A 15,620-nucleotide genomic window follows, 5' to 3' on the forward strand; every position below is an offset into this window, starting at 1 on the left:
ACCTATGTTCAAATCTGTGACTATGCTATCATCCTTCGTAGAATAAAAGCAAATTTAATATCTAGTCGTAATGACGTCATAGCAGTCGTACGATTGGCTACGATTTGAAACTGATTTGGCCTTTACTCCAAAATGAAGGCTTGCAACCTTTCAAAATTGTTATATTAGTATTCTTTCAATTAATTTTAACCTCAAATAAAATGAAATGTTCCATTCACATTTTTAGAAAATGAGCAAAATGCGATTTGTTACAAAATCGGATCGCGAACAACAGTCGTAAGGTGTGCGGCCTTAAAGCTTTTCATTGTCACTCAGTCTCAAAGTCTACTGAGCTGAACCATTTTCCGCCAATCAGAATCCGGGATCAAATTTCGAGCTCGTCAGACAAAACGGAACAATTTCATTCCCTTCAGAAAAGAGATAAATATCGTACTTCTTCCTCTTTCCTGTGCATATAGAGGTACATTTTTGTGTTCGAATGTGCTTGCCAGCTGTAAGAATTTATTGACAAACCTTCATTCTGATAAAATTGGACATTTTCACAACTACCGAGAAGAAATAAATAACGTGGTGAAGACAATATAAAAATGTTACAAGAATGAGTGACGGTTATTCCGACGATATAATGATGCCCTCAGACGGGGAAAATTACCCCGGCCGTCGTCGTCCATATCGTAAGCTGATTGGAAAAGATGACCACGGAGCAAGGGTATCTCGTCTTAATATGGTGATTCTGATAGTCTTTATCGCCTTCATCGGAAAGGTTCGTTGCGATTGCCCCGACCTCGGTCTCGACGACGTTCTCATTCCTTCCGGTCAAAACTGTGAACTGTCCACGGATCTGCACACATCGGCTTTGACTGTCGATGGCGTACTCATCGTCCATTCCAATGCCCAGATTTTTGTCGATGAGCTGACCGTACGTAACAGTGGACATATATCAGCCAACGGTCAAGGCTTCGGGCCAGGATCTGGACCAGGTCAAGGGACCTCTACGGGATCCGGTGGTAAGTCGTACGAACAGAGTCTAAAGGCAGGGGAGGCGCCACGAGGGAGAAAGGGAGGAGGAGGCAACATACTTCTTTCTCAGTTGAATTGTAGGGCTAATTTACCCCCCCCCCCCCGTTCTCTCTCCTTTTTTTCTTTCACCAAATAAACATTCATAGGGCTACTGTCCCGCCCCATCTCGTTTCCGCCTCCCTGTCTCAAGTCAATTTTTTTTTCAAAGCATCCCTTCTGAATTCGGACTAACATCATCATGCGATAAACTCCATTATTCTAGGATGATTGCATTTTAAATCCTTCTCAATGTTGGGGATTATGAGTATTAGATTGTATAAACATTTCAATACCTTAACCCCTTCTAAATGAGTTAGACATCATGTATATCCTGTTAAAGGAAATATGGGAAATGGATTTGCCCTTATCGGAATCAATATCACTTTATTTCTCCTCAAATTACTCTTTCAGCATCCTGGTATTTCATCTTCATCAAGTTCAACTTATTTAGTTATTGGCACGATTGACACGTACAACTTTACTTTATTCCTTAACCGGGGAGTGGGGGCACTTACATTGACGAGTGGATACCATGTTAAGACACATTTTGGTAACAGCACATTTTGGTAAATTTACCAATATGTGCAGGACATTGACTGCACATTTTGGTAACTTCTGGGATTATTCTCTAAGTTGTCTGTTCTCATTCATTGTATTAAAATATTAACAAAGATACCATGTAACTGCACATGGAGGGCATAACAGTTATAAAACCACATCAGCTAAACACATTTATTTTACCATTAATTTTGTCTCATCTCGAGTTGGTCTAAGACCTACATGGTCTAATACCCAACCTCTGTCCAATTCCATTTCGTCCAATGTCCATATCGTATAATGCTGTTTAGTCCAATATCATTTTGTTCAATAGCCATTCGTGCAATAGACATTTACTCTAAGAGCCACTTCGTGTAAGAGCCATTTCGTCCAAAGCCACTTCGTCTAAGAGCGACTTCATGTAAATGCCACTTCGTTCAATAAACAATTTTTTTTCCAATTGCCATTTCATCCAATAGCCAGTTGGGCCAAAAGCCACTTTGTCCAATAGCCATTTTGGTTTAATGACATTTGATCCAATTCGGTCCAACACCTACTTGGTCTTAGTGACAGCTGGTCCAATACCAATTTGGTCCCATGCCCACTTGGTCTAAGGCAGGGGCGCATCCAGGATTTTCCAACGGGGGAAGGCACATTTTTTTTCCCCGAGGAAAAATTTGACAAGCAAAAAAAAAAAGTTTTCACTTTCAAAGGGAGGGGGGCACACACTGCTGTTTTTACGGCATTTTTACATTATAAATTTCAATTGTGCCTCTCAAGATGGGGGTGGGGCACGGACCGGCTTTGCCGCTCCCCCCCCCCCCGATCCGCCAGCGCAGTGGTCTAAGGTGTAAAAGTCTACGCAATCGCGTGGTATTCATAGGTGTGAACGCCCCCAGCTCTTGCCCCCCCCCCACACACACACACATACGCACACATTCACTCTCTTTGTGAAAACTATTGACTTTCCCAATGTCAGATATACAATGCATTTAGACAAATTCAGAATATATCGACTAAGCAATTTTATCGCACTTTTTTAAATATTAATAACTCCGAAACCTCCAAGGTGTTTACTCGTTTTTTTAAATCAACTTTACAACATCGATAGGCAACAGACTTCCAAATTGTTCACTCTTCCATTACGAATCACTATTGACACCAGACTTCGAATCACACACTATAAAATTTTAAACAACAATACCTACAAATGAATGGCTCACAAAAATAGGAAAGAAAACCAATGCATTATGCTCTTTTTGCAATGCGACACCCGAGACTTTGGATCATTTGTTTTTTGCATGCCCTAAAATAGCATCCTTTTGGAATGCGTTGCGTTTGAGAGTGACTGATTTTAATCCTAATTATTTCCTTTCACGAAATACTATTTTATTTGGATTACTAGAACCATTGAGTCAATCCACCTTAGCATTTAATTTTCTAATTTTACTTGGTAAACAATTCATTTTGCGATGTAAATACCAAGAGACTCTCCCTAGTTTGAAACAATTTAATTATTATCTTTTATCTTATAAAGTTACTGAGGAAATTATTGCAAAAAAGAAAAACAAACTCAATAAACACAATGTAAAATGGCAAAACATAAACAATTTTTTTTCCATTGCATAAATTGTAACCACTGTAGATTAGTATTTTGTGTTAATCGTCTTTGTGAGTTTGTTTTATCTTCTGTTCATGTTGTAGTGGTGTTTTTTATGTCATACTTTCGGTCATGTTAATACATTAAAATGTCATATTTTTTGGGTTGCGCTATACCCCGGCGATGCCGCCAGGACGACAGTGAACCGCCGGGTATTACCGTACCCCTTTTTCTTTTTCGGTTTTAATGGATCGTCTTGTCGGCAGGACTAGGGTACAAGTTACTTGTAAATTATTCTGAGTTCACAATTTTTTTAAAGGATATGTTGTATGTACTTATACACAGTTTGTATCAATGTTCTGTTTGAAGTGCAACCATATGTTTTGTATACTTTGATTGTTTTTGTGACGAATAAAAACTGCAAAGATAAAAAAAATAAGCAGCACCTCCTGAGAATGAGGTTGATGTGCTAGAGATTTGACACAACTTTTTGTTGTAACTTTTTTCTGACCTAAATGAATTTCATTTAGTTGGAATAAATCATTTTTAGTCCTTTTCTACCTCATGAACAAAATTCCCTTTCATTATTGGAGTGAAACTTTTTTGCCGCTTTTTAACAAATTAGCATCCCATATCTCTTTTATTTTTTGCCTCTGCCATCTTTACATTTGCCATTTTATTTTTAACTCCGCCATTATTATACTGTTAGAAAATTTCTACTTAAAAATATCCCCAAAACTCCTGCGGCATGTCTTTTTTTTGTACCTATGTCATTATTACCTTTGTCAATATTACCTCTGCCATTTTTACTTCTGCCACTTATACCTTTGCCATTTTATCTTTGCCATTTATACCTCTGCCATTTATACCTCTGCCATTTTTACCTCTGCCATTTCACCTCTGCCATTTTTACCTTTGCCATTATTACCTCTGCTATTATACCTCTCTTCTCTTATTTTTACTTATGCCATTTTTACCTTTGCCATTTTGGCTTTGCCATTTTTACCTCTGCCATTTTTACATCTGCCATTTTACCTTTGCGATTTTTACCTCTGCCATTTTTACCTCTCCCATTATTACCATCGACAGTCAAGTCAATTTTTTTTCAAAGCATCCCTTCTGAATTCGGACTAACATCATCATGCGATAATTCTAGGATGATTGCCTTTTAAATCCTTCTCAATGTTGGAGATTATACGTATTAGATTGTATAAACATTTCAATACCTTAACCCCTTCTAAATGAGTTAGACATCATGTATATCATGTTAAAGGAAATATGGGAAATGGATTTGCCCTTAACGGAATCAATATCACTTTATTTCTCATCAGCATCCTGGTATTTCATCTTCATCAAGTTCAACTTATTTAGTTATTGGCACGATTGACACGTACAACTTTACTTTATTCCTTAACCGGGGAGTGGGGGCACTTCCATTGCCGAGTGGATGCCATGTTATGGCACATTTTGGTAACTTACCAAAATGAACAGTTAGCAAAATGTGCCGTAACTATAAATGTTAATACACATTTTGGTAAATTTACCAATATGTGCAGGACATTGACTGCACATTTTGGTAACTTCTGGGATTATTCTCTAAGTTGTCTGTTCTCATTCATTGTATTAAACTATTAACAAAGATACCATGTAACTGCACATGGAGGTCATTTCAGTTATAAAACCACATCGGCTAAACACATTTAGTTTACCATTAATTTTGTCTCATCTCGAGTTGGTCTAAGACCTACATGGTCTAATACCCAACCTCTGTCCAATTCCATTTCGTCCAATGTCCATATCGTATAATGCTGTTTAGTCCAATATCATTTTGTTCAATAGCCATTCGTCCAATAGACATTTAGTCTAAGAACCACTTCGTGTAAGAGCCATTTCGTCCAAAGCCACTTCGTCTAAGAGCGACTTCATGTAAATGCCACTTCGTTCAATAAACAATTTTTTTTCCAAATGCCATTTCATCCAATAGCCAGTTGGGCCAAAAGTCACTTTGTCCAATAGCCATTTTGGTTTAATGACATTTGATCCAATTCGGTCCAACACCTACTTGGTCTTACTGACAGTTGGTCCAATACCAATTTGGTCCCATGCCCACTTGGTCTAAGGCAGGGGCGCATCCAGGATTTTCCAACGGGGGAAGGCACATTTTTTTTCCCCCGAGGAAAAATTTGACAAGCAAAACAAAAAAGTCTTCACTTTCAAAGGGAGGGGGGGGGCACACACTGCTGTTTTTACGGCATTTTTACATTATAAATTTCAATTGTTTCTCTCAAGATGGGGGTGGGGCACGGACCGGCTTTGCCGCTCCCCCTCCCCCCCCCCCCCCGATCCGCCAGCGCAGTGGTCTAAGGTGTAAAAGTCTACGCAATCGCGTGGTATTCATAGGTGTGAACGCCCCCGGCTCTTGCCCCCCCCCCCCACACACACACACATACGCACACATTCACTCTCTTTGTGAAAACTATTGACTTTCCCAATGTCAGATATACAATGTACATTTATTTTATTTTCAGATCCTAAAATTGAAAATTCAATTTATTTCCATGTCCAAATTAACTGACACCTTGCGCATGAGGGAGAGGAAGAGAAGGGGAGAGAAGAATATACAGATAATAATAACCCTGCAATATTCAAAACAAACGAGACCAAAAACTACAGCTCCACAAAACAATTAATTATTAAATGAAAATTACTTGGCTTTTATTCAAATATCAGAGTCTTCAAATACATTCCTAATGAAATAAATCAAATCAGGACAAAAGAAATATGGAATATCCAATATTTGATTACATTCATTGGATAAATCTAAAAAAAATAAAAATAAAACGTAAAAGGATGGGAAAGCAAAGATATACATGGATTTTGTTTTGTTATTGTTCTTAAAAATTACCAGAGTTAAGCCTTGGGTAAGCAGATACGACTTACTTAAGTGTCAAATTCGCAAAAGCATGGGGATTGGTTTCACATTACTTACATATTACTTATTTTATATTCATGAGGATAATAAATTGGAGCACGGATACCAAAATCAGGTTAATAAAATCGATATTTGCATGTGTCTAAATAAGAGTTGTTCATTCTGTATTGTGTGTTTCATCTTTTTTACGGGGGGGCATGGTTCGGTATAAAAAATGGCAGAGGTAATAATGGCAGAGGTAAACAGGGCAGAGGTAATAATGGCAGAGGTAAATATGGCAGGGGTGATAATGGCAGAGGAAAAAATGGCAGAGGTAATAACGGCGGAGGTGAAAATGGCAGAGGTAAATATAGCCATGATAGCAGAGGTACTAATGGGAGAGGTGAAAAAGGGAAGGGATTATAATGGGAGAGGTAAAAATGGGAAGGGGTTATAATGGGAGAGGTAAAAATGGCAGAAGTAAAAATGACAGTGGTATGTATGGCCATTCTTAAACCCCCATACAATAATAAAAGCCCCCGCATGTACAAAGATTAAATAAGAGGTGCATGTCACAGTTTGGCATTTCATCATTTTAAGTCCTCATCGGTCTAACATGGCCCTGGAAATTTTCCTTGGGGTGCTGCTTGTATTATTTTCCATAGGCAGCACCCCCTGGAAATCTGGTAGGTATATGATGAATGACAGAAGTGTAATGAAAATGAAAGATGTTCTAGAGGACCCCCCCCCCTTAAGAATTTTCCTACACAGTGCTTGAAATAGTGCTTCAATTCACCCTTTTCAGATCGAAATATAAAATATTGGTTTTCATAATAAAATATGTATTTAGAATGCCCTATTCTAGATCTAAATCTAAACACACGCACGCATGTTTATTCAGATACGCAGTTTGTTTTTGTTTTTTTAATTTAAAACCTTAAATTAAATTTTCAGATCAAAATATGAAAAAAAATGTGCTTGCACTTCGCGCTCACATTATTAATGTAAGAAGATACGCATTACCCACCCTTTTCCTGAATTACAAAACATGAATGAGTAGGTCCTAAAGGAAAAGTTTACCCTGACAAAAAAATTCACCGTAAAAATTGCAGGAAAATAAAAAAATATTTCCGAAGGTTTTAGAAAAATTGATCAAAGAATTATAAAGTTATCATAATTTTATTATTTGATTTGTGACGTCATACGCATGCAGCATTCCTACATAGCGAATGGTAAAAATTAATGAAATGTCATTTTCTCAGAAAATTAAATAGTTATGCAAATAAGCTACCGGGGCTTTGCCCCAGACCCCACGCAGTAGGGGCTCTTCATTTATAACCTTCAAATGGCTCTATAACGCCCCCCGTTAAATCACGTTAAATCACTGGCATACATGCGCGGAGGGGGGGGGGGGGGGGATCTTGGTTCCACACCCAAGAGGAAATAAAAGAAATTATAGGAGACAACGTAAAATGAAATGAATGGAAACAATGAAATGTGTTATTTGCTGTATATAATGGACAAATCTATCACATAATTAGAATTTAATTTCAATAGACTTTTTCCAGCTCGCTTTGCACGCTGGCGACTTTTTATTTTTTTTCCCACATTGCTATGTTTTTCCCCCTCAAAATATTTGGTTCATTGCGCAACTGGGTTGAATAAATGTGTTGTGTAAAAGCTATATTCTGTATAAGCCCGCGATTTGATTGAAATAGCGGCAATCTGCGAGGTTTAAATGGCTTTGATATCAAGATCATCCGATCATGAATAGAAAAGAAAAAATAAGTCATCACGAACTATTAAAAATGGAATTGATGCATTGTATATTACCTAACATATGGGGCAACTGCTAGTTTATGACGTCACAAATCCAAAACTTAAAATTCTAATAACTTTCTTAATCTTTAACGGATTTTACTCAAACCTTTACCAATATTTTCATGATTTTTTCTGATATTTTTACAACCAACTTTTCTTCAAGGTGAACATCCCCTTGAAGCCTCAATTTTGTTTCCGCGCTTCGCGCTCGCATCAATCGTGTAGTTATATATCTATCCTGTTCATGATTAGAAAAGTGCTTAGAATATCCCGTTTTTAGATCTGAGATCTCAATTTTGCTTCCGCTCGCGCTTCGCGCTCGCATCCATTGCATAGTTATATACCTATCCTGTTCATGATTACAAAAAATGCTTAGAATGTCAAATTTTTATATCGGAATTTCAAAGTTTTCAGCTCGCGCTTGCATTAATTGATTGTTGAAATATGAATCGTCTTCATTACATGGGTAACTGCAAAGAGTCGTCCCTTTTCGATCAGGCTAGAATGTATATTAAAAATATCTGCTCGCGTTGATCACGCTCGCATTAATTATTTTTACATTCGCATTCTCTTTAGGATCACAAACATATTGCTCAAAATGTTAAATTTTCATGACAAAATACATAAAATCTCATTTTTTTTAGCTCCCACTATTTAATATTTATATTCTTTTATAAGAATAAAGCTAAGAAGTGACTGTCCTATATATATATATATGTATATATATATATATATATATATATATATATATATATATATATATATATATATATATATATACATGTATAACTTTACACATTTGTATACTTTCTCCCATACGTGTACTGTATCAAAGCAATAGCTTTGATCCAGCTGAAGCATGGCGGCTTGTCATTGTTCGAAACCCACCTTCACCCGACAGGGGAAATTATAATTGGTATAGTGTCGAAAATCTGTCTATCTGACGGTCAATCGGATCGGGGTCGCCCTAGCCACTAACCCGTCTCTGTGGTCTAGTGGTTAAGGCACCGGCGTTCAAAGCTGGGGGCCCGGGTTCGATTCCCGGCAGGGACATTTTTTCGGCATTACCAATTTTTCCAAAGGGTAGATAGCTCTGGGGAACCTTGATTTAAGCTACGCCTACCATTGTTCTCTTCATCCATTTCTTTACAATATTTAAATAAAAGAGTTGCCAAAGCTGTTGTACATGTATAACTTTACACATTTATATATATATATATATATATATATATATATATATATATATATACATATATATCACAATAATTATAAAGATAATAATAATAATAATTATAATAATAGTCATGGCTCTGCGGTCTAGGGCTTTTAAAAAAGAAATGAAAGGAAATATTTTTTTCATTCAATTTATCATAAGCAAAATGAAACTGCATAGTCCATCCGGTTATAACATTCCTTTTCGTCTGGCTGGTTCTTTTGATCTAAAGCTTTTCCAGGTTTACCGATAAAAAAGGAGAGACATGAGAGAGGTGGAAAGACAGAATGGATTCTGGGGCGGGGAAAAGAGGGGGAATTAGCTTAAAATGTTAACGAACGATTGCGGTCAAATATTTTGTCCTTATTTGTATGTAGTCTGTACTAGGCTGTACTTTTCTTTTTAAATATTTGAATAACAATAAACATGCACTCCCAGGTTTGGCACTGAATTTAGAATTCATGAAAATCAATAATATTCTTGTTTTGCATGGTAAACCAATTTGGGGTCGATCGAGGGTCTGGTTCAGATTCTTTGTATAAAAGAAGGCCCCGGACCTTTACCACTGCATCCAATATGATATTGAATAAAAACGCATTGATGATCATAACCCTTGGAAGCGGGAGTGCTGTTGGGTATTGTGTACACCATAATCTTGTAAAAGAACCTGGGGATTTCCCTTCTCTTTTCTGTGAATCTGCATTTAGACAAATTCAGAATATATCGACTAAGCAATTTTATCGCACTTTTTTAAATATTAATAACTCCGAAACCTCCAAGGTGTTTACTCGTTTTTTTAAATCAAATTTACAACATCGATAGGCAACAGACTTCCAAATTGTTCACTCTTCCATTACGAATCACTATTGACACCAGACTTCGAATCACACACTAAAATTTTAAACAACTTAATACCTACAAATGAATGACTCACAAAAATAGGAAAGAAAACCAATGCATTATGCTCTTTTTGCAATGCGACACCCGAGACTTTGGATCATTTGTTTTTTGCATGCCCTAAAATAGCATCCTTTTGGAATGCGTTGCGTTTGAGAGTGACTGATTTTAATCCTAATTATTTCCTTTCACGAAATACTATTTTATTTGGATTACTAGAACCATTAAGTCAATCCACCTTAGCATTTAATTTTCTAATTTTACTTGGTAAACAATTTATTTTGCGATGTAAATACCAAGAGACTCTCCCTAGTTTGAAACAATTTAATTATTATTTTTTATCTTATAAAGTTACTGAGGAAATTATTGCAAAAAAGACAAACAAACTCAATAAACACAATGTAAAATGGCAAAACATAAACAATTTTTTTCCATTGCATAAATTGTAACCACTGTAGATTAGTATTTTGTGTTAATCGTCTTTGTGAGTTTGTTTTATCTTCTGTTCATGTTGTAGTGGTGTTTTTTATGTCATACTTTCGGTCATGTTAATACATTAAAATGTCATATTTATTTGGTTGCGCTATACCCCGGCGATGCCGCCAGGACGACAGTGAACCGACGGGTATTACCGTACCCCTTTTTCTTTTTCGGTTTTAATGGATCGTCGTGTCGATAGGGTACAAGTTACTTGTAAATTATTCTGAGTTCACAATTTTTTTAAAGGATATGTTGTATGTAATTATACACAGTTTTTGAATGTTCTGTTTGAAGTGCAACCATATGTTTTGTATACTTTGATTGTTTTTGTGACGAATAAAAACTGCAAAGATAAAAAAAATAAGCAGCACCTCCTGAGAATGAGGTTGGTGTGCTAGAGATTTGACACAACTTTTTGTTGTAACTTTTTTCTGACCTAAATGAATTTCATTTAGTTGGAATAAATCATTTTTAGTCCTTTTCTACCTCATGAACAAAATTCCCTTTCATTATTGGAGTGAAACTTTTTTGCCGCTTTTTAACAAATCAGCATCCCATATCTCTTTTATTTTTTGCCTCTGCCATCTTTACATTTGCCATTTAATTTTAACTCCGCCATTATTATACTGTTAGAAAATTTCTACTTAAAAATATCCCCAAAACTCCTGCGGCATGTATTTTTTTTACCTATGTCATTATTACCTTTGTCAATATTACCTCTGCCATTTTTACTTCTGCCACTTATACCTTTGCCATTTTATCTTTGCCATTTATACCTTTGCCATTTTTACCTCTGCCATTTTACCTTTGCCATTTTCACCTTTGCCATTTCACCTCTGCAATTTTTACCTTTGCCATTATTACCTCTGCTATTATACCTCTCTTCTCTTATTATTACTTATGCCATTTTTACCTTTGCCATTTTGGCTTTGCCATTTTTACCTCTGCCATTTTTACATCTGCCATTTTACCTTTGCGATTTTTACCTCTGCCATTTTTACCTCTGCCATTATTACCTCTGTTATTTTTACTTATGCCATTATTACCTCTGCTATTTTTACTTATGCCATTTTTACCTCTGCCATTATTACATTTGCTATTTTTACCTCTGCCATCTTTACCTATGCCATTTTTACTTCTGCCACTTATACCTTTGCCATTTTATCTTTGCCATTTATACCTCTGCCATTTTTACCTCTGCCATTTTACCTTTGCCATTTTCACCTTTGCCATTTCACCTCTGCAATTTTTACCTTTGCCATTATTACCTCTGCTATTATACCTCTCTTCTCTTATTTTTACTTATGCCATTTTTACCTTTGCCATTTTGGCTTTGCCATTTTTACCTCTGCCATTTTTACATCTGCCATTTTTACCTTTGCCATTATTACCTCTGCTATTTTTACCTCTGCCATCTTTACCTCTGCCATTTTTACCTTTGCCAATTTACCGTTGCAATTTTTACCTCTGCCATCTTTACCTCTGCCATCTTTACCTCTGCCATTTTTACCTCTGACTTTGACTCTAACCCAATACCATAATTATAAATCTTTACTCCATTACAACCGTAAAATGTGGTTTTGAAATTGTTACCATATGTGCATATTGCCGAAAATGTGCAGGCACATCACTTTTGGTAACAAAAAATCCTGCCAGGGGCCAGGCATAGGTGCACTTTCGGCACATTTTGGTAACATATTTGTTTTATCAATATGTGCAGTTACCAAAATGTACCGTAACATAGTGATGAGGAACCAGATTAGCTCCTTTGCACAGCGCGGCGAACCGGGGGGGGGGGGGCAGCGGCGTAACAGGGGTCGGTGGCCAGGGGGAGGGGGGGCAAGAGCCTAAAATTTCCCGGTCATATCATGGTATGAACAGGCGTAATGGTGTAATGAGGCGACTATTTTGAGAAGGCCAGATATTGCGTATCGAGCAGAATTTATCTATAAAGAAAAAATGCGAGCGAGCGAAGCGAGCGAGCAAAAATGTTGACCTTTTTAATACAAAAATCCAATTTTGTGATAGATTTTGACATATCCAGAGAATAATATATTTCACTCTTTTTCCTTTAGATTCCCTTTTTTGTGGTCTGTACGCCACTGTGAACAGGATTTTTTGCGGCAGTAGCGTGACGAGTAAAAAAAACAACAACAAAAAACGAGGTGCTAAAAAGCTGCTTTATACAAGTCCCGAACAAGCGAGAAAAAAATCACCTTTTCATGAGAATCTAACTTTGAGCTATTTTTTGACATTATATTCAGTAAATAAAATCATATCCTACACTTTTCCTTTGCTTTTCTTTCGTCTTTTTTTTTGGACTTGTCTGTAGAACTTTTTGGGGCCATGGCCCAACCCTTCCATATGCGGTTGGGGTCCGGGGCGGAGCCATTTAAACCTCGCAGATTGCCGCTATTTCAATCAAATCGCGGGCTTATACAGAATATAGCTTTTACACAACACATTTATTCAACCCAGTTGCGCAATGAACCAAATATTTTGAGGGGGCAAAACATAGCAATGTGGGAAAAAAATTAAAAAGTCGCCAGCGTGCAAAGCGAGCTGGAAAACAAAGTCTATTGAAATTAAATTTTAATTATGTGATAGATTTTTCCATTATATACAGCAAATAACACATTTCATTGTTTCCATTCATTTCATTTTACGTTGTCTCCTATAATTTCTTTCATTTCCTCTTGGGTGTGGAACCAAGACCCCCCCCCCCTCCGCGCCTATATGCCAGTGATTTAACGTGATTTAACGGGGGGCGTTATAGAGCCATTTGAAGGTTATAAATGAAGAGCCCCTACTGCGTGGGGTCTGGGGCAAAGCCGCGGTAGCTTATTTGCATAAAATTTAGCAAGCTTATAGCACAATGTTGTATGCAGTCCATCTTTCTTCCCGCTCTTTAATTTCAATAATCGGCAGCCCGGTCGTGTTATTATTTTTTTCTTTTCCCTTTTCTTTGTTTTCCAATTCAGCTTTTGACTAATTACATTCTACCTTCGTTTCCCGCTATTGTTTGCCATTTTGTCATCTTTTCATTTATTTCCCACCGTGATATTGAATTACATAGGCCTATTTCGGAATGATTTGTTCTTTCTCAAATGTTCTTCTTTCGTACATTTTCCCACTTTCCTTCCTTTTCCATAAAAAAAATATTTTTCTTCGTTTTCTTTTCACTTTTCCCTTTACCTTTCCCTTTCCTCCTCTCCTTTCCCCTTTCCTTCCCCTTTCCCTTTCTTTCTCCCTCCCTTTTGTTTTCTTTTTCCCGTTTTTCTTTTATTTTCCGGTGAAATCCTCCAGAGGGGCAATTTGCCTGCCCCCCGACTGTTACGCCACTGGGGGGGCGAGGGGCACAGTGTCCCCCCCCCCCCACTCTTTGAAACACTGAAAAAGTGCCCTTTTCACGCAAGAAAAATGCCCCCTCACGAACGTGTACTGTGCCCCTTTCACCTGACGTGGACCGGTTTACCAAGTGCCCTTTCTCGTATAAGTCCCAATTATTTATTTTTTTTACAAGAAATGCCCCCTCTCGAACGTGTTCTGTGTCCCTTTCACCTGAGAAGGACCGGTTTTATGTGTGAAGAAGTGCCCTTTGCCTTCTTGTAAGTGCCCTTTCTCGAATCAGTGCCCTTTTTTACCCAAGGAAATTGTCCCTCATGAACTTAGTTTCTTCCTCTTTCACCCGAGAAGGACCCGTTTTATTCCGTTTGCAAGTGCCCCTTTGCCTTCTTATATGACTTGTGCCCTTTCTCATACTTTCAGAGAATTTTCTGAGAATACCCAATTTATTAACGAGTGTCCCCTTTGAAACAAGAAAACAATATTCTATTTTTTATATGTTACTTATGAATGGAAAACTTGTAAGGAAACTCGTACGTGCCTTATTAAAGTTTTACAAGTCATGTGAGGGGGGGGGGTAGATAAACAGTGGCGTACATAATGCAGGGGGGTTGGGGAGGCTCTTGCCCCTCCCCAAATTTTTCACGACCAATAAAAAAGAGAAAAGGAAAGAGAGAAGGGTGAAATATGATATTATTTACTGAATGTTAGTCATGTTAGTTGTCAAAATCTATCACAAAATTGGAGTTTCGTCATAAAAATTTCAAAATTTTTGCTCGCCCGCTTCCCTCGCTCGCAACTTCTTATAAATTTACGTGATACGACATATCTAGCCCCCTCAAAATTTTTGGCTCATTACACCATTGTAGGTAAGTAATTTTTTCTTTGTTTTAGGATAGTGCCTTTTTAGAAAAAAAATGTGTCCTTTTCCCCCTGTGCCCCCCCCCCCTTACTTCCAACTTCGCTTCGCCGTCCCTGCCTTTGCACTATATGCATTATTAAAATTCTCTAAAAAAAAAAAACAAGACCCAGTACATCGAGATCAAATCAATCATATGACTCCATTAAAAAAAGTGCTTATTAGCCATGAACAACAATACAATTTTTTATCAAATCATACATTGAGAAGGAAGAAATTTTAGAGATCCCAGAATAATTATATATTCACTCTACAATATCAGGGGCCCGTTTCATACAGAACCTGCAACTGTTTTAACTTTGCCATAATGGCAACTACCATGGTGACATGGCTCAGCGGACAATCATAATCAAAGTTTCCATGGTAGTTGCCATAATGACAAAGTTACAACAGTTGCAAGCCCTTTATGGGAACGGGTCCCTGAACAGGTTCGCCCGTCTCTGTGGTCCCGTGGCACCTGTGTTCGAAGCTGATTTGTCGGAGACATTTTTTCTACCTCACCTGGTTTTCAAAGGGAAGATAGCTTGAGACTTTAATTTAAACTACGCTTGCCATTATTCTCTTTCCCAACTTCTTTCACCTCATTTAAAAACAAACAGAGTTGCCATATTTGCTGTACAAGTAATTTCTTACACTTTTCATGCAAATCACTCTACAACAAATAGAAAGGAAATATTTGTTGGGGGGTAGAAAGAAAACTGCTTAGAAAATGGAAATGTTCTTACCATTTGGTATATTTCCAGGACTTTAAATGGATAAAATTATTGTCTTTGAGGTTTCGAATCAGATGAGTTTCTCGAAACAATATGTGATTTACATTACCTTACCGACCTGCTCA

At 37.2% G+C, this 15,620-nt stretch overlaps 1 protein-coding gene across 1 annotated transcript in view; it reads left to right on the top strand.

Annotated features, from left to right (window-relative positions):
* Nucleotides 1-598: 598 nt before the first annotated feature.
* The window catches only part of LOC129265182 (uncharacterized), a 71,276-nt gene continuing 56,254 nt past the window's right edge, over nucleotides 599-15,620 (top strand). Inside the window, exon 1 of the mRNA XM_064104068.1 lies at nucleotides 599-1,007. Coding sequence (XP_063960138.1) covers nucleotides 599-1,007 — 409 coding nt within the window. The remainder of the gene's footprint in view (nucleotides 1,008-15,620) is intronic.

This window comes from Lytechinus pictus, chromosome 1 (genome assembly GCF_037042905.1).
Source record: "Lytechinus pictus isolate F3 Inbred chromosome 1, Lp3.0, whole genome shotgun sequence".
In the NCBI taxonomy this organism is placed as follows: Eukaryota; Metazoa; Echinodermata; class Echinoidea; order Temnopleuroida; family Toxopneustidae; genus Lytechinus; species Lytechinus pictus.